Here is an 18,740-nt window from a genome sequence, read left to right as displayed (position 1 = left end):
GGCAAAAACAAAAGTGAACCAAAAAAAACAATTAAAATTAAGTCGGTTATTAGCCGGTTTAGTCTAAACGCGGAACGTAATTAATTTTTTTTTTTTTTTTTTTTACGAAATTAGAAATTCAGTTTACTTGCGTAATCAAGAAATTACATGTAAGTAACAAAAAAAAAAAAAAAAAAAAAAAAAAAAAAAAAAAAAAAAAAAAATTCAGTTAATTGCGTAATCAGCTAATTAAGAAATTAAAACTAAACCGGTTATTAGACCGGTTTAGTCTAAACGCGGAAACTTAATTCGTTTTTTTTCCCCTTATAAACAAAAAAAAAAAAGAAAAAAGAAACATTCATCGTCTTCAACCTCTGAACATCCCTTTTTTTTTCGTTTCCCTCTGAACATTCATCGTCTTCGCTGACCTAATTGTGTGTTTCTCTCAGTCTCAGCTTTATCACAAGACTCACGCAAGCCTCAAATAAATAAACTCGCAAGTTTGTTTTCCTCAGGTACATCGGTTCATCTTCAACCTCGAAATTTTTTTTGGTTTCCCGTTTAGCTTCGCATGACCTAGGTTTTTCAGATTTCGCCTGTTCGGTTTTTTTTTTCACTAGATTTGATTAGTTCTCAGGGCTCCTGGTGAATTTTTTTTAGCGAAATCCCCAAATTGATTTTGGCGGGAAAATCGATTACTTACCTAATTGTTCATCCTAGTTTGTTTTTGTATGATGATCGTTGTTCTAGTGACTTCGCCTGTTCGGTTTTTTTTTTCCACTAGATTTGATTAGATTAGTTCTCAGGTGAATTTTTTTTAGCGAAACTTTATCCCCAAATTGATTTTGGCGCCAAAATCGCCTCAAATAAGCTCTGATGATGATGATGATGATGTTTTTTGAACAGGATGACTTCTTCTCCTCCTCCTCCTAATCCTCTTGTCCCTGAGGAGGAGAAAAAACTAATCTCGCAGCATGTTAGTTTTGGCTTGAACTTTAACAAATTTGCTCACATCAACTTCAACTCTACTCATCACTTTCAAACACTTTCTAAAAAACGCAACCCAGCCATAAAACTCAATACTCCTGTGGTGATTACTTCTATTGTTGCAGCAGTGGTTCTTGCTCTAGGTTTGCAATTCCTAAAAAAAAACTAAAAAAACATGTGCCGTCTTCTCTTTTTTCTCTTTTTTCTCTTTTTTTCTTTGACAAAAACTTGGAGATTGCGGGATATAAACACGGGCGCAGAGCTGCTTTTGCAAGAAGGTCACAGTCGCAGTGTCTATGGAATTGCATTTCAACAAGTTGGAACATTAGCAGCTTCTTATGGGCTTGATTCAGTGAACTTCTCTCCTAATGGTTATCACTTGGCATCTGGTGGTGAGGATAGTCAGTTCCCTACTTGGGATCTAAGAATGGGAAAGTCATTGAACATTATCCCTGCTCATGCTAACCTTGTGTCTCAAGTGAAGTATGAACCACGAGAAGGCTACTTCCTGGCCACTGCCTCATACGACATGAAAGTCAATGTAAATACTTCTCTAGTTCTGCTCTTAACTTTGGTTCTAGCTACTGCTTCTTCTGCTGATCGATTTTTTAGGGTTGTTGATTTTAAATTTATTTTTTCTTGGTTAAACAAAAAAAAAAACATAGGGTTCTTCTGTAATCATGTCGGATGCGTATTGTACGGATTGTAAGAAGGAGACGGAGTTGGTGTTCGATCACTCCATTGATGAGACCTCTGAGTGGCGTACCTTCGCTAATGAGTCTTCCAACAGCGATCCCAACCGTGTCGGTGGTCCAACCAACCCTCTTCTCGCCGATAGTGCTCTCACCACTGTCATCGCCAAGCCCAATGGTTCCTCCCGTGATTTCTTGTCTTCTTCTCTCGGGAGGTGGCAGAACCGTAACTCCAACTCCGATCGTGGTTTGATTCAAGCCTTTAAAACTATCGCCACCATGTCTGAAAGGTAGTCCCATTTTCTGATTTTCGTTTATCACCCCCCCTTCTGAGATATTGGATTTGGACTTTACAAAGCATTGAAAACGTTTAGATCACATGGTTTCTTAATGAGAGTACATGGTTTATGCAATGTTGTCTCCGCTTGGTGATTGGTCTTTGTATGTGCTTGCTTTGATTTATATCACGCAGCTTTCGTTATTTGGGGATCCACCTCTTGCATTATTGTTACACGTTTGAGAACCCACATTGTCAGTTACAGAACAAAAGGAGGTTCCTTTTTTAATGTTTCATTGATTCTGTTGTCTTTTTGGTTGTTGTTGTTGTTGGACATTACAGACTACTCGCACGGGAGGGAATCAATGCAGAGCAACTAGCTCGTGATCTTAAATCTTTTGAGCTCAAGGTGAATATTTCTCTTATTCTACATTTCATCTTTAGTTGTGATTCTGCTTCTAATGTGCTTGAATGAATACTTTGTGTTTCTTTTGCCTTGAGATAAGAATAAGTAGTTTTGTTTTTTTGCAAACGAATTCATCATCTCTTGCTGTCGTCTGCTTATTGGTATCGAAGACATTAGACTCCTTCCTTTGTATGCTTGCTTGCTTACACATCTCTCAGTTTGCCTTCAGCTTTTCAAATGTGATTAATTTGTTGGCTGCATTGAATTTGTGGTTTCATAGCTCTCTACTTGCTGATATTGCAGAGAAGGTTCTGCTCTAACCTCGGGATGTCCAACCATGCGGTTAAAGCTGCTCAGTTGGAAGCGTTATCGAAGAAGCTCAAGGCTAAAACCCTAAGGAACGAAGCTCCTTCTCAGTCTATTGCTGCCACTAGGTAATCCCCTTCACCTTCAGTTTTATATTTTCAATCAGTTGTGGAGTGCTAATTTGGGTGGGAGAATGAAACAATTGAAATGTTCCTTCATTACTCAACCTTTCAAATGGGAGTAGCTAGTGTCCACAAGCAAGTGTTGATTCTATTGTCTTTGATGTTGTTGGACATTGCAGACTACTCGCACGGGAGGGAATCAATGCAGAGCAACTAGCTCGTGATCTTAAATCTTTTGAGCTCAAGGTGAATATTTGTCTTATTCTATCTTTCATCTTAAGTTGTGATTCTGCTTCTAATGTGCTTGAATGAATACTTTGTGTTTCTTTTGCCTTGAGATAAGAATAAGTAGTTTTCTTTTCACATGGTCCTCAAACAAATTTCTTTTTTTAAGTTGTTTTTTAGCAAACGAATTCATTATCTCTTGATGCTGTCCGCTTATTGGTATAGAAAGATTGATTACTTATTACAGAGGCGCATATTTTGTTGTTTCCTACTTAAAAGTTGTCAATTGTATATTTGTACTATGCAATCAATAATCTTTAAAAAGACTTTTAATGGATATGGATGATTTGCCTAGTGACAGGATATATTAGAGGGTTTGGATGCTAAATATTGAATGTGAATTTGACTTGGCAGGAGGATTGGAGAAAAGAAAAACACGACTTCCTTCAGAGCCTCAGCAGAATATCAATGCTACCTAAAACGAATTTCACTGATACAAGCAGAGAGGCTCATGCTGGTCAACTAGTGCCGGTGGCTTCAAGTCCTCGAGTGTCCTCAACTCCAGGCAAAGAACTTGTGGCTCTGGCTAACATACCCATTCATGAGAAAAAGGCATACATCTATGGAGAGGTTGTGAAGAAACTTAACACTTCAAGAGAACGAGGCTTGCCATTTAGAGTAAGGATTTCCTATACCTTGACTTAAAACTTAGTACTAGTTCACTTTCCTTGAATTACTGTCGATACGTCTAGCTGAAAACTATTAATTTCCCCTAACTACTGTAAGAAGTCAAGCTAGAATTGTTATAACTTTTTGTTCGGTATGCACTCTACCTCTTATGCAGCAGCCATTTTAACTGGCTACCCTCATATTGACTGTTTGGGTGTGCTTTCTACTGATCCTAGTTTTGACTTTTTGTACAGCCTGCTATGTGTTTTAAGGACGCTTATGATACTCCTGGTGCTGAGGTAACTCGCGGAAAATCAGTCAACATGCAGAAGAAACTTTTACTCTACACCATCATTTCTGGCTCCCGTAGGCAAATTGAGCGCATACTGAGGGATCTGTCTACACTATTCAACACAATTGAAGATTTCTTATGGTTCAAATTATCATGCATAAGGGACGTCACTGGAGGATCTTCATCTGTGGTCCTGAATGATGGCCTTGCACCGTACAGTTTAGATGATCTTCAGGCCTATCTCAATAAATTTGAGCCTTCATACTACACGAAGAATGGCAAAGACCCCTTGGTATATCCATATGTTTTGCTTCTCAGCATTCAGTTGCTACCAGCTATCATGCACTTATCCAAAGAAGCAGGAGATGGAGGGTATAATATCGATGCTGTTCATATAGCTATTTCTCTAGTGGACCATTCCGTTTTATCAGAAGGCTCTGGGACTGGCCACAAACTAAGTGTGATGGATCCTAATGCTGAGGCATCTAGCATGATAAGGAAATATGGGTCAATGTTTTTGCATCATGGAGATTTCCAAATGGCGGTAGAGTATTATGCACAAGCTGCTGCTACTGTAGGTGGGGGACAATTAGCTTGGTCTGGAAGAAGTAATACGGATCAACACAGGCAGAGAAACTTTATGCTGAAGCAGCTGCTGACTGAGATTCTGCTTCGAGAAGGTGGCCTTTACTTTATGCTTGGGGAAAGAGGTTCTGGTGAAGAAGGTCAGCTTGGAAGGTTTTTTACTGATTCTAGATTGCGACAGCAGTTCTTGGTTGAAGCTGCGCATCAATGTCAGGAAGCTGGATTATATGACAAAGTAAGTAACTTCTCATCTAACATTGTTTGGAGCCTAAGTCTTTTATAGAATTTTCACCATGGTATTCATTTTTCCCAGTCCATAGAAATACAGAAGAGAGTCGGTGCATTTTCGGCTGCCTTGGAATCTCACTCCATCGATGAGACCTCTGAGTGGCGTACCTTTGCTAATGAGTCTTCCAACAGCGATCCCAACCGTGTCGGTGGTCCAACCAACCCTCTTCTCGCCGATAGTGCTCTCACCACTGTCATCGCCAAGCCCAATGATTCCTCCGGTGATTTCTTGTCTTCTTCTCTCGGGAGGTGGCAGAACCGTAACTCCAACTCCGATCGTGTTTTGATTCAAACCGTTAAAACTAAGGTAGTCCCATTTCTGATTTTTTCGTTTATCCCCCCCCCCCCCCCCCCCCTTTTGATATCCCCTTCTGAGATATTGGATTTGGACTTTACAAAGCATTAAAAACCTTTAGATCACATGGTTTCTAATGAGAGTACAAAGTTGTTTCCGCTAGGTGATTGGTTTTTGTCTGAAGCTTTATAAATGTTGTTGCTGATTCTAGAATCTACTGTATGTTTTGATTCAAATATGCATTGAATTTGTGGTTTCATAGCTCTCTATTTGCTGATATTGCAGAGAAGGTTCTGCTCTAACCTCGGGATGTCCAACCATGCGGTTAAAGCTGCTCAGGAAGCAGTGAAAAAATCTGAGGAATTTGACATAAGGTACGTTTCAGTTATCTCTCCCCAGATACTCGTGACCAAGATGGACATTGCAGAACTGAAAGATCTTTATTTGGGATCTTGCAGGAGGAGTCCTATATCAATAGCGGCAGTGGTCATTTATATCATAACCCAGCTTTCTGATGACAAGAAGACTCTCAAAGGTTTGTTTGTTTACCGGATTGAAAAGAAGAACTCAAGTTAGTTACCGCGGGATTGAAGATGTCTATTTCCTCATGAGCACAATTTAGATCACCCGTCAAGATTACAGGCTTAGACTTCTCTAGCTCCTGTAGATGCAAAAGGTTCATTGAGCTTTGTGTAAAGACACGTACATAAAATAAAGAAATTGCAATAGAAAGTTCCATACTTTGATGTAATTGCTTAGGGTTCGATCCCATTCTTCGATCCTGTATTACTTGAAAGCAGTAAATTTGAGGAGTACCAGTCTTTTTAAGCCATCTCCGGAATTAGGGACATAAGTATTTATTAAGTAGAAGGAGTCAAAATCAGCAGTCACAATGCGTCCTTCCATGTCTTTATCTGATCCAGATAGATCGGTACCATATCTAACTGAGAGTGGTTTTATCTGCCAAAAGACCAATGTAATAGTATAACATGTCAGATCATTAACTGACAAATAAGCACATATTCGATCTGGAGGTGCGAACGTGCCTTACACTAAATATATATAACTTAGTAGGTATTGTTTTTTCGTAGTTGTACTGCCGCAGTATGGTTCTATACTTACACAGTATTCCCTCTCCGCCCAAGTTCGAGCCTTGTGAGTTCCATTTTGTCTTTTTTTTTTCAATCATGAACACTAATTTATTATTATCTACTTCATCATCACCATACACACCAATTTGATCATTTAATTTCTAATTCCAACTTTTTCTTTACTAGTCAGTTTTTAATATTTTTTAATATTTCTTCATTAACTAATTTAAACTTTGTGATATATTCATTAAAATGATTATTTTGTATGGATTTCAATTACAAAATTATATATCTGTATAAATTATACACATGTATTAATTGTAAAAACAATCTATATGTATTGATGGACAATGTATTTTATTATAAAATTTATATTTTGATAGGTGTAATATTTTGAGGAAAAAAAAATCAATGTATCTCATATTATATAATTTATCCACCACTGCTATATGATGTCATACACACTCGTTATAAACAACTAGCGATTTATCTGTATTATGCGGATTATTTTAATATTCATGTTTGTTCAATTTTTATAAAGAGAAAAAAATCATCCCTATGATCAATGTAAATCTCACTAATTAACTATTATAATATAAGAACATCTAATTTTATGCAATACTAAAATTTGACATATCATCACCGAAGTGAGCAGCAAATTTGTATTAGCTAGTGTAGACTAATCACCGAAACATATACCAGTGCACCAATAGTACTAGTATACGTCTTTTTCTTAGTTCACATTTGCCACCCAAGGGCCGACATACGGTATGAGTTGGTGGGGTACGTACCCATTCTTAGTATTTCAATTGTATTTAATTATAGTTGGATCTCTTAGTTCTATTATATACCGTATATTCCCGTTTACAACGTACTTATACAATTAATATAGCTAACTCTTTCCCCAAAACTAGCTTCTCTTTATCTACAGAACAAGAATAGGGACTAAAACATGGTCAGGTTCGGTTTTCTTTAAGAATAGACATTCGGATAACATTATCACCGTAACAATTTCAGTAGACCGGAGTTTAAAAACGACTCATGTTAAAAAAATGTTTTTCGCGAGAGTCGAACCTGAGACATCTCAAACATGAGCGTGTATTGTGGCCACTGCGCCACTTCGTAGATTTAACACTTCAATACGTGTTTATTTGCATAACGTAATAACAATTAAACTAAAAAACCAAACCAATAGCATATATATTTAGACCAAAATACTAAAATATTTTAAATAAACCAAATATCTGGAAGTTTTAGTTTTAGATATATTTGCTAACTTATTTTCTTACTAGTCAGTTTTTAATATTTATTCATTAACTGATTTAAATTTAATGATATATTTGCTAAAATGATTATTTTGTATGGACTTCAATTACAAAATTATATATCTATGTAATATAAATCAATGTTTGATCAATTTCATAAAGAGAATAAACCATATTCATGATCAATGTAAATCTCAGTAATTGACCATTATAATATAAGAACATCTAATTTTATGTCATACTAAAATTTGACATATCACCACCAAAATGAGCAGCAAATTTGTATTAACCAGTTTAGACTAATGACTAAAACATATACTCTCTCCGTTCCTAATTGTACTTGAATTCTTTTTGTGTGCACCAATTGTACTAGTATATGTTTTTTTCTTAGTTCAATTTATTTGTTATTTTAGTATTGAAAAAGATTATATATATATATATATATATATATATATATATATATATATATATATATTATTACATCTAGAACTGCGAGAGTTAAATGTTAGATTTAAATTTTGTTAAATAGGATTCAATTAAGTAAACTATGTGAAAAACAGTCCCATATTTATACATATTAGACCAACAAATGATACATATTCGATTTAAATTTTCTGATTTCACCCCTTTAGGTTCGTATCTACTTGATTAGTCTTTTCCAACGTGGTAAGCTGATCCTCTTGTATGTGAGGAGGAAAAGACTCTTAGTTGTCAACAAGTTCACTTTGGATTAAAGTTCCATGAGTTTGCTCAGCTCAAATACACATCCAATTTGATCATTTAAATGAAAAAACCATCCTCTTGATCATTTTAAAGTCATTATTTGACTATTATAATATAGGAACATCTAATTTATGTAATACTAAAGTATGACATATCGCTACCAAAATGAGCAGCAAATTTGTATTAGCCGGTTTAATCACCGAAACATATACTTCCTCTGTTCATAATTGTACTTGAATTTTTTTTTTGCACTAATTGTACTATTATATGTGTTTTTTTTAGTTCAATTTATTTGTTATTTTAGTGTTGAACATGATTATATATATTATATTATTACATCTAGAACTGTGAGTAAATGTTAGATTTAAATTTTGTTAAATAGGATTAACTTAAGTAAACTATGTTAAAAACATCTCCACTTTTATAGATATTAGACCAACAAATAATACCTCTTAACTGATTCATCAGCAGCTTTGAAAGAGATGTATCTCAAAGATACTACTACATATGTTCCTTGGACATGGCCTCTCCATAGCTGGACAAACGATACTTGTTAAAAAATACATATATATACATATATATATATATATATATATATATTCCCAAAATCAATTTTTAAAATCAAAATTCACTAGATATATTATATCTGCATTACAAATTTTGCAAAACATATGCCATCTAGATTTTGTGTATGGACTAAAAACTAAAACTATGTGTTCTCTCTACAGTGTTAGGGTTGGAGGCTAGCCCGACTTGTGTTGCTGAACTTGTCTCAGAGGATGTTCGTGGAGTTGCAATACCGCCACAGATTTGTATTTAAGTTTGTTCGTTTTTATTTATAATGGGAGGTTTTCTCCTTTGTTCTACCAAAAAAAAAAGAAAAAACTAAAATGCACATATTAATAATCTTTATAAGCAAGATTTGAAAGCTACTAAAAAAGTCAACAGAATCAGGGTTAAGAATATGGACGATAAGCCCAAAAATATTTGCACGACAAAAGAAAAAGCCCAAAAATATTCAAAAGCTTCGAGCCACCTTCTCGTACAAGTCACGAGGCCAGTTCCGGTGTGTGTTGCTTGCAAGAAACCCAGCAATCTGCGGATAGCGATCAGAGGCTCAAGTATCATGACTTTGTAATAAACCAAAACCAGTTGGAAAAAAAAAAAAAAAAAAAAAAAAAAAAAACCAAAACCAAAATTATGAATTTGTTACTTAATGTACCTTGGATCTCATGGCACGGATCGATCCATCAGTGTCAGGTACATTGTCCAAACACGTTAGAGCAACTTTGAGCAGGTCCGGGACACAAGTCTGGAAGTAAGGTGATGCACTCTGGAACACATCAGCTGTTGCATCGGGCACTCTTGGATCGAGATGAAGGAATGGAAGTCTTGCAATTTCCCTTAAAGCATCCAGATGATTGCCTAATCTACCAAACTTGTGGATTGATAGTATCGCCTCAAGCTCTCTTAGTATGGTTTCTTGTTCCATCACTCGATCTCTTTCCTGGGGACTGTGAGTGGCAGAATAAAAACAAATCCCTTGAGCACATTTTTAACTTGAAGCAAAGTAGTTTTCTAGCCTGAAAAGTAATATACCTGACTTCAGGGTAATATTTGTAAGTCTGAAGAATGTCGTTCCCCGCGAGTATGAGCCCTGTTGATCGGCTTTCACCATCCAACCTTCCACGGGCGAGAGAACAAATGGCTTCAGAAAGACACTTGTTTATAGTCTCCAAGGCAGCTGAAAATGCACCCACTCTCTTCTGTATTTCTATGGACTGCGAAAATGAAAACCATGGTGAAAATTCTATAGAAGACTTAGGCTCCAAACAATGTTAGATGAGAAGTTACTTACTTTGTCATATAATCCAGCTTCCTGACATTGATGCGCAGCTTCAACCAAGAACTGCTGTCGCAATCTAGAATCAGTAAAAAACCTTCCAAGCTGACCTTCTTCACCAGAACCTCTTGCCCCAAGCATAAAGTAAAGGCCACCTTCTCGAAGCAGAATCTCAGTCAGCAGCTGCTTCAGCATTAAGTTTCTCTGCCTCTGTTGATCCGTATTACTTCTTCCAGACCAAGCTAATTGTCCCCCACCTACAGTAGCAGCAGCTTGTGCATAATACTCTACCGTCATTTGGAAATCTCCATGATGCAAAAACACTGACCCATATTGCCTTATCATGCTAGATGCCTCAGCATTAGGATCCATCACACTTAGTTTGTGGCCAGTCCCAGAGCCTTCTGATAAAACGGAATGGTCCACTAGAGAAATAGCTATATGAACAGCATCGATATTATACCCTCCATCTCCTGCTTCTTTGGATAAGTGCATGATAGCTGGTAGCAACTGAATGCTGAGAAGCAAAACATATGGATATACCAAGGGGTCTTTACCATTCTTCGTGTAGTATGAAGGCTCAAATTTATTGAGATAGGCCTGAAGATCATCTAAACTGTACGGTGCAAGGCCATCATTCAGGACCACAGATGAAGATCCTCCAGTGACGTCCCTTATGCATGATAATTTGAACCATAAGAAATCTTCAATTGTGTTGAATAGTGTAGACAGATCCCTCAGTATGCGCTCAATTTGCCTACGGGAGCCAGAAATGATGGTGTAGAGTAAAAGTTTCTTCTTGTCATACGAAGTTCGACCCAACCGGTCACCCATTCTTAGCATTTTCTCACATTCTTCTGAAGCTATAGCTGCAGACTCTGCAGCCACCATACCATCTGTGGTAATCCACTCTGTAAGCTGCGGAAAAAAAAGATATGTAACGAAAGAGCTGATTCCAAAACTTTTGTATAATATACAAAGATCTAAAGAAGACCTACCAGTGGTGCAAATTGCTGAGATGACCGAGTTGACCGAGCGATTTCTCTAGCCTCCTCATAATACCCAGTTCGCAAGCAAAAATATATCTGTGTTTGAGAGATAAATATCACTCATTTCACGTCCGCAATGTAAATATCTATATCTCAATCATATGGTTATGAAAAAGTTAATAATTCAAAGCACGAGGGAAATAATCCAAAACCTGTTGCCAAGTAGTATCAACAGGAGGCTGCCTACGAGCATCAGCTGAATCGAAATCTAAAATACCATAGTCTCTCAAACGAATCTGCACAGTATAGTAAACAAAAATTAATAAAGTTAAACAGCCCTATGAACATCCTCTATGTGTTAAGCACTTTTATGTCTGGGAGACTTACCCGAAGGAATGCACGAATTCTTTGCAAATTTCCAACAGATCCACCAAGAGCAGCCTAGACAGGATTAAAAAAGCAAGAAACATGTTAGAATGGTTCTCAACACTCTTGAAATAGGATTGAAAAATCATGTAACTTTTTAGACAACATCAAGAAGATGGTAATCAACATATGCATTGACATATTATACCTACACAAACAAACAATAAAACAACTAAAGAAAAAAAAACGAGAGAGAAATGAATACTTGTGACGGGTGACTCTGAATTGTGTCCATTATAAATTTCTCATGCCCACGTTGTAAATGAAGCCTTGCACCTATCGCGAGAGACATCCTCTTCGAAACACCTTGTCTAGTTGCTGAATCTTCACCTGTTATTGCCTGGAAAAAGTTTGTCAACAATCAGAAATCATGTGTATAAATTTAAGAAAGGCAGAAGACAGATTGTAAATAGTTGGCTGAAAGATATAAAAAGATTACCTGGACAAGCTGCCAGATTTTCTGCATGTTGACTGATTTTCCGCGAGTTACCTCAGCACCAAGAGTATCATAAGCGTCCTTAAAACACATAGCAGGCTGTTCAAAAAGTCAAAACTAGGATCAGTAGAAAGCACACCCAAACAATCAGTATGAGGGTAGCCAGTTAAAATGGCTGCTGCATAAGAGGTAGAGTGCATACCGAACAAAAAGTTACAACAATTCTAGCTTGACTTCTTAAAGTAGTTAGGGGGAATTAATAGTTTTCAGCTAGACGTATCGACAGTAATTCAAGGAAAGTGAACTAGTACTAAGTTTTAAGTCAAGGTATAGGAAATCCTTACTCTAAATGGCAAGCCTCGTTCTCTTGAAGTGTTAAGTTTCTTCACAACCTCTCCATAGATGTATGCCTTTTTCTCATGAATGGGTATGTTAGCCAGAGCCACAAGTTCTTTGCCTGGAGTTGAGGACACTCGAGGACTTGAAGCCACCGGCACTAGTTGACCAGCATGAGCCTCTCTGCTTGTATCAGTGAAATTCGTTTTAGGTAGCATTGATATTCTGCTGAGGCTCTGAAGGAAGTCGCGTTTTTCTTTTCTCCAATCCTCCTGCCAAGTCAAATTCACATTCAATATTTAGCATCCAAAACCTCTAATATATCCTGTCACTAAGCAAATCATCTATATTCATGAAAAGTCTCTCTAAAGATTATTGATTGCATAGTACAAATGTACAATTCACAACTTTTAACTAGGAAACAACAAAATATGCGCCTCTGTAATGACATCAATTTTTCTATGCAAAAGCATAACGAGAAGAAGCCAAATGCTAGGAGGAAAAAGAAGTAACGAATAAAGTTAAAGTGGAAATATGGATAGCAAGAATACAAACCTCCAGCACTTTCATCATGTAGTCATTAAAGCTTCGAACATTATCCTTTTGGGCTTCCTGTATAGCTGATACCATAGCCATTTCATGAACCTAAAACAAAACAATAAAACAGCACATATCATAATGGCCATGCATCGCCAACCAAGACAACCAATCTATATTATAATATATGTAGTAAACATCCGAGAAACAGAAGTACCTGTTGCAGGTATTCTTCAACGCTCGTCGCCTCAGCAGGAAACACATCCTCAAATGTTGTCTTTGAAGAAAACGGAAAAAACATTTAAAAAAAACATCACATAGTGGCAGAAGAAATTAATCACATTTGAAAAGCAGACGGCAAGCTGACAGATGTGTAAGCAAGCAAGCATACAAAGGTAGGAGTCTAATGTCTTCGATACCAATAAGCAGACAACAGATGATGAATTCGTTTGCAAAAAACAAAACTACTTATTCTTATCTCAAGGCAAAAGAAACACAAAGAATTCCTTCAAGCACATTAGAAGCAGAATCACAACTTAAGATGAAAGATAGAATAAGACAAATAGTCACCTTGAGCTCAAAAGATTTAAGATCACGAGCTAGTTGCTCTGCATTGATTCCCTCCCGTGCGAGTAGTCTGCAATGTCCAACAACAACAACCAAAAAATACAACAGAATCAACACTTAACTACTCCCATTTGAAAAGTTGAGCAATGAAGAAACATTTCAATTGATTCTCCCACCCAAATTAGCACTCGGGTTTTAACAAATACAAAAAAAAAAACAACAACTGATTGAAAATATAAAACTGAAGGTGAAGGGGATTTACCTAGTGGCAGCAATAGACTGAGAAGGAGCTTCGTTCCTTAGGGTTTTAGCCTTTAGCTTCTTCGATAACGCTTCCAACTGATCTAAATTTCTCTGATAGCGACACAGACACATATCAATCTTACTAATCTTAATTTCCGGAGAAACCAGTCGGTCGGAGGAGAAAGGGAGAAAAATAAAAGCAGCGGAAAGGGTAAGAACCTGAAGAGGAGGAAACTGAGAAGAAGGAGCAGCTTGCTCCAGAAGCTTCGACGAAGAATGGAGAAGATCAGTCCAACCACTCATCTCTTGGTCGTTCGCCATTGATTTTTGGATTCGAGGCTTCGAGTTCGAACTAAACTACGCAGTCGGAGAAGAGACAAAGAGAGAGGGTTCTCGAGATTTAAAACCTTTTTCGCTTTAAATTTTATTTTAATTTGTTTTATGTTTTCACTCTTTCATGACGAAATATTATTACCACTAGTATGATTTTTACTTCTTACCCGCACCAGTAAATTGGATTTTGAGCAATTGCCTTCAATTTCTGGCATTTTTTCCCTATTCAATTTGCTTTGTATACTTCACCGATTAAATTTTTGTGGTTAAGCTATTTAGATTGTATTTTCAAGTTAAGCAACCAATGAAATAACACAACTTCATAGCGACATAAGAATGATCTCTGTTTTGTCTAAAGGCTTAACAAGTCAAAAATGTAGGCATTGGCGGCGACTCAACAAGTTTCGTGGCTTTAACAACCCTTTCGGAGCAAAGACTTTTCTCGCCGTTATACGACGATATGGAACCAAGAGTGAGAACAAAATATTTCTTACCATAAAAATCATAATATTTTTTTTTCCATGGTTCTTTAAACGCATTACAAGAATCTTATAGCAAAAGGGACTCCAAAAACGATTTGAAAAATACCAATAGCCTCTCTACTAGAGAAGGACAATTGCTTTTGTATCTTCCTCAATATATGGATTTATAATAAGATAGTTTCTCTACTGCATGCATATAGAAGAATAAAAAGAAAGATCTTCAAGGACTTGAGAGGTTTTTGAGATCCTCTTCCTTGGCATACCAGCTTGGTGCTATCTTTGACAGATGTGGATACAAGTCTTTGTACGAATTCCTTATTGTCCCTTCTGCTACTCCTGTCGCTGTCGATATGTCTGCATCATCCCATGTAATTTAATCAGTCTTAAAAGGTTTTTGATGATTTCAACTCTTTACTCGAATAAATGCGCCAGGAAAAAGAAAGAAAACAAACAAACCTTTGAGAGTCTTCTTGTCATCAGAAAGCTGGGTTATGATATAAATGACCACTGCCGCTATTGATATAGGGCTCCTCCTGCAAGATCCCACATAAAGATCTTTCAGTTCTGCTATGTCCATCTTGGTCACGAGTATATGGGGAGAAATAACTGAAACGTACCTTATATCAAATTCCTCAGATTTTTGCACAGCTTCCTGAGCAGCTTTAACCGCATGGTTGGACATCCCGAGGTTAGAGCAGAACCTTCTCTGCAATATCAGCAAGTAGAGAGCTATGAAACCACAAATTCAATGCAGCCAACAAAATCAAGAGTGCCATATTTGAATTAAAGAATACACTAGAATCAGCAACATATTATTCTATAGAGGTTCAGACAAACTCACCATGAAATCACCAGCGTGAATAGTGCCTAGTTCCACAGACTGGCCAGTCTCCAGTCCCAATGTTTTAACAATGTAGTCTTTGGCTCGGCCAATTTCCTTCTTTGTTGCCCCATTGGCAATAACGCATATTTCTATACACAAGGTACATAAGTTTGATTTGACTTATGGCAAATCTATATCAAGAGGTAACAAGACTCTCTTCTCAAATGAGAAATCTTTGAAATGTACCCTTAATAGTTCGTGGCTTGTCCTCCTGTCGACAGGCAATGTACAGGCAGGCTGCATAAAGTGCATCCTGATTTCTTCCCCTGCTTGACTTTTGATCCTCCAGCCTCTTATATATCTCATTAGCCCGATCCTACACATAGCAAACGGCAAACAAAGCTGTAAATGATACACTGCAATACCACATATTGCAATATTGACATATGGAACAAGCTTACCTTGATAGTCGCAACAAGTCCCAATCTGGAAAAAACAAATATCAACAAGTGAGTATTCTCACATGTAAATACACAGCAAAAACAAACACTGTAAACTAACAGCAGCAACTAAACAACATTAAAGTGCAAGGGGAGACAAAACTCTATCAATGAAACATTAAAAAGGAACCTCCTTTTGTTCTGTAACTGACAATGTGGTTTCTCAAACGTGTAACAATAATGCAAGAGGTGGATCCGTTAACAAGATCCCCAAATAACGAAAGCTGCGTGATATAAATCAAAGCAAGCACATACAAAAACCAATCTCCAAGCGGAAACAACTTTGTACTCTCATTATGTGATCTAAACGTTTTCAATGCTTAGTAAAGTCCAAATCCAATATCTCAGAAGGGGATCTCAAAAAAGGGGGATAAAACCAAAAAATCAGAAAATGGGACTACCTTTCAGACATGGTGGCGATAGTTTTAAAGGCTTGAATCAAACCACGATCAGAGTTGGAGTTACGGTTCTGCCACCTCCCGAGAGAAGAAGACAAGAAATCACCGGAGGAACCATTGGGCTTAGCGATGACAGTGGTAAGAGCACTATCGGCGAGAAGAGGGTTGGTTGGACCACCGACACGGTTGGGATCGCTGTTGGAAGACTCGTTAGCGAAGGTACGCCACTCAGAGGTCTCATCGATGGAGTGAGATTCCAAAACCAAACCACACTCGGAGCACAGGGTGTCTCCCGCTGAGTGATCGAACACCAACTCCGTCTCCTTCTTACAATCCGTACAATACGCATCCGACATGATTACACAAGAACCCTAATTTTTTTCTTAACCCAGAAAAAAAATTAAAATTGAAACCAACAACCCTAAAAAAAAAATCGAGATCTTAATCGGTTGGTTTACAAAGGGTTCCTTTCGATTTCTTCTTCTCTCGTCTTCTTCTTCTTCTACGCGAGAGAGAAATAAAAAAAAGGGGAGACAAAGAAACTAAAACACGAGATGCAACTTTGTGGAGAGAAGGAGAGAAACCGTAGGTTTGTGTCCTGATTTATAGACAAAGAGATAGGGACAAGTTTCCCTGCGGTGAGGTGCACCGTGTAGAGTTGATCTAAATCGTTGGTTTTAGTGGGACCTACTATTAATCAATCGGACGGTTTATTAATTTTCTCCAGCGATTGACGTTTGTTTTATTTTTATTTTATTTTACTTGTAATACAATATAGCTTTGCTTGTCCGTTTTAGGAGGGCAGATGAAAAACAAATAAGTGACTTGTTAGGGAAGTCATACCGGTCGCATGTGTTGGATTTAGTTGGAAGAGTTTTGGAGTGTTTGGATATATAAATTAAAAAAAAAACTTGGTTGTTGTTTGGATATAGGAAGATATAATAAAACTGGCATTGAGCTTATGTACAATATGATTATAGTAGACTTATGATATTATTTGCTTTAGGTCACACTAATGGACCCTTTTGAACTTGGTTCAATACATAAACCAAAATTTTGGGTAATTTTATACCTGAAATAGCGAAACATTAGTACGTGAGACAAAAAAACTGATAAATATATATCACCCCCTTTTGTTTTGTACGTGTCTCACAAAATTTACAGAAATTAATTGTTTGAATTGAAATATGAATGCTTTGGATTTATCATAAAAAGGATTTTGTAACTTCACAATATTTTTTAAAAAAAAATAAATCTTATATTTCTACTCAGCATAAGTTTTTTATATTTATGACTATAAGTCTATAATCTTTTATATTTAAGATATTGCTTTGTAAATCAAAGTAAAATGATAATCCTATATTCCTATCTAATGTTATTCCTTATTACACCTAAACATTAAATGTCACATATTTTATTTTTATTAGTTGTACATTTTTACCATGCCATATTATATAGATACTTTGTAAAGTCTGAAGAAATTTTAATATTAATTCTATCAGTGACCAAAATAAAGAATATTGCATTGTAGTCTTGTAGATTATTAAATTTGTTGGCATCATATCATTTATCTATCTCTAATGATTTCCATTTACCAAAACATTGAAACATTTGGGCATATGTTCATAACAACAAGCTAGGTAACAAGAAGATGGTCTTGTATCCTTCCAGGATAAAAAGGTAATATGCGCCACCATTCACAAAACTTATGGGATTATTTTGTGAATGCGAAAAGGTTAGTTTAAGTAGCGAAGTACACAAGGAATGTGACTAACACGAGAGAAAAATAAGACAGAAGTAAATCTGAAAAAATGATATGTATTATTATGTGTTTGGATAGTAATGGGCCAAAAATATCTTCGCATTCCATATATTGTAAGATGAGAAAGGCTTTTAAGTTTTAACACAAAACAACCAGAGAGAAACAGTTACTACGTTAGCTATATAAAATGATTATAATCACAATTTAGAGCCAAATAAACGGGCTTCAATATTTATGTTTTTTTAGTATATACTACTTTAGAACAGGTGATGGATCTAAAATGTTTGGACTTTGCATATACCATAATTGATTCTGTCGATAGAAATATGATGCGATGATACATGGGTATGAATACATTACAAGAGTTCCAAATTGCAATGTTTTAGACTTTGGTCTTCACTACTTTCAATTTATGTAGTGGATCAAAAGCAATTCGCGATGATACATGTGTAGAAATCTTATATAATAAATTAGAGTAATCTCTAATCACATGCTCTTAAAAATTGACATATAGACATTTCTTCTTTAGATATGTATCATCTTTTAAATTTAAATCTTTTAATTATTTATTTTCATTAATTTCAATTAAATTTTAAAAAATAAAACTCAAATACACTATTATTCATTTAATTATATATTTATATTAAAAATTTATATGAGTGATATTACTCCTGTATTTTTTCCTTTTTATCATATATTTCAATAACAAAAAATATATATATATATATATATTATATAGCATATTATTATATGGTTTACCTTAAGCTTTCCAATAAATCTAGGTAAATGAAAGGATTCTTATCAAACTTATACTCTAAGAAACTGACACGTGTTATTTGGGTTTTGATATATAATACAAACAA

At 36.1% G+C, this 18,740-nt stretch overlaps 3 protein-coding genes across 3 annotated transcripts; 1 reads left to right on the top strand and 2 right to left on the bottom strand.

Moving 5' to 3' along the window:
- Nucleotides 1–330: 330 nt before the first annotated feature.
- Nucleotides 331–5,955, top strand: LOC147943221 (nuclear pore complex protein NUP93A-like). Its single transcript, XM_087513027.1, has 11 exons — nt 331–494; nt 886–1,507; nt 1,632–1,948; nt 2,278–2,344; nt 2,645–2,775; nt 2,949–3,015; nt 3,409–3,672; nt 3,918–4,775; nt 4,854–5,135; nt 5,409–5,497; nt 5,582–5,955. The coding sequence occupies exons 2-11, from the start codon at nt 1,142–1,144 to the stop codon at nt 5,697–5,699; spliced, it is 2,559 nt and encodes an 852-aa protein (XP_087369153.1). The 5' UTR covers nt 331–494; nt 886–1,141; the 3' UTR covers nt 5,700–5,955.
- Nucleotides 5,956–9,093: 3,138 nt separating this feature from the next.
- On the bottom strand, nt 9,094–14,180 carry LOC104788827 (nuclear pore complex protein NUP93A). Its single transcript, XM_087513019.1, has 15 exons — nt 13,799–14,180; nt 13,599–13,690; nt 13,340–13,406; nt 12,987–13,046; nt 12,788–12,877; nt 12,241–12,504; nt 11,900–11,995; nt 11,666–11,800; nt 11,422–11,475; nt 11,247–11,330; nt 11,044–11,130; nt 10,061–10,963; nt 9,802–9,983; nt 9,425–9,716; nt 9,094–9,298 (listed from the first exon to the last, which is right to left on the bottom strand). The coding sequence occupies exons 1-15, from the start codon at nt 13,898–13,900 to the stop codon at nt 9,221–9,223; spliced, it is 2,586 nt and encodes an 861-aa protein (XP_087369145.1). The 5' UTR covers nt 13,901–14,180; the 3' UTR covers nt 9,094–9,220.
- A 205-nt stretch (nt 14,181–14,385) lies between these two features.
- LOC104785218 (transcription initiation factor IIB-1) lies at nt 14,386–16,922 on the bottom strand. Its single transcript, XM_010510394.3, has 7 exons — nt 16,119–16,922; nt 15,679–15,703; nt 15,464–15,593; nt 15,236–15,366; nt 15,012–15,100; nt 14,851–14,927; nt 14,386–14,748 (listed from the first exon to the last, which is right to left on the bottom strand). Exons 1-7 carry the CDS (start codon nt 16,469–16,471, stop codon nt 14,615–14,617), a joined length of 939 nt encoding a protein of 312 aa, XP_010508696.1. The 5' UTR covers nt 16,472–16,922; the 3' UTR covers nt 14,386–14,614.
- Nucleotides 16,923–18,740: the final 1,818 nt, after the last annotated feature.

This window comes from Camelina sativa, chromosome 5, assembly GCF_030686135.1.
Source record: "Camelina sativa cultivar CO46 ecotype springtype chromosome 5, ASM3068613v1".
Taxonomy (NCBI): Eukaryota; Viridiplantae; Streptophyta; class Magnoliopsida; order Brassicales; family Brassicaceae; genus Camelina; species Camelina sativa.
This window is presented reverse-complemented; position numbering and strand designations above follow the sequence as displayed.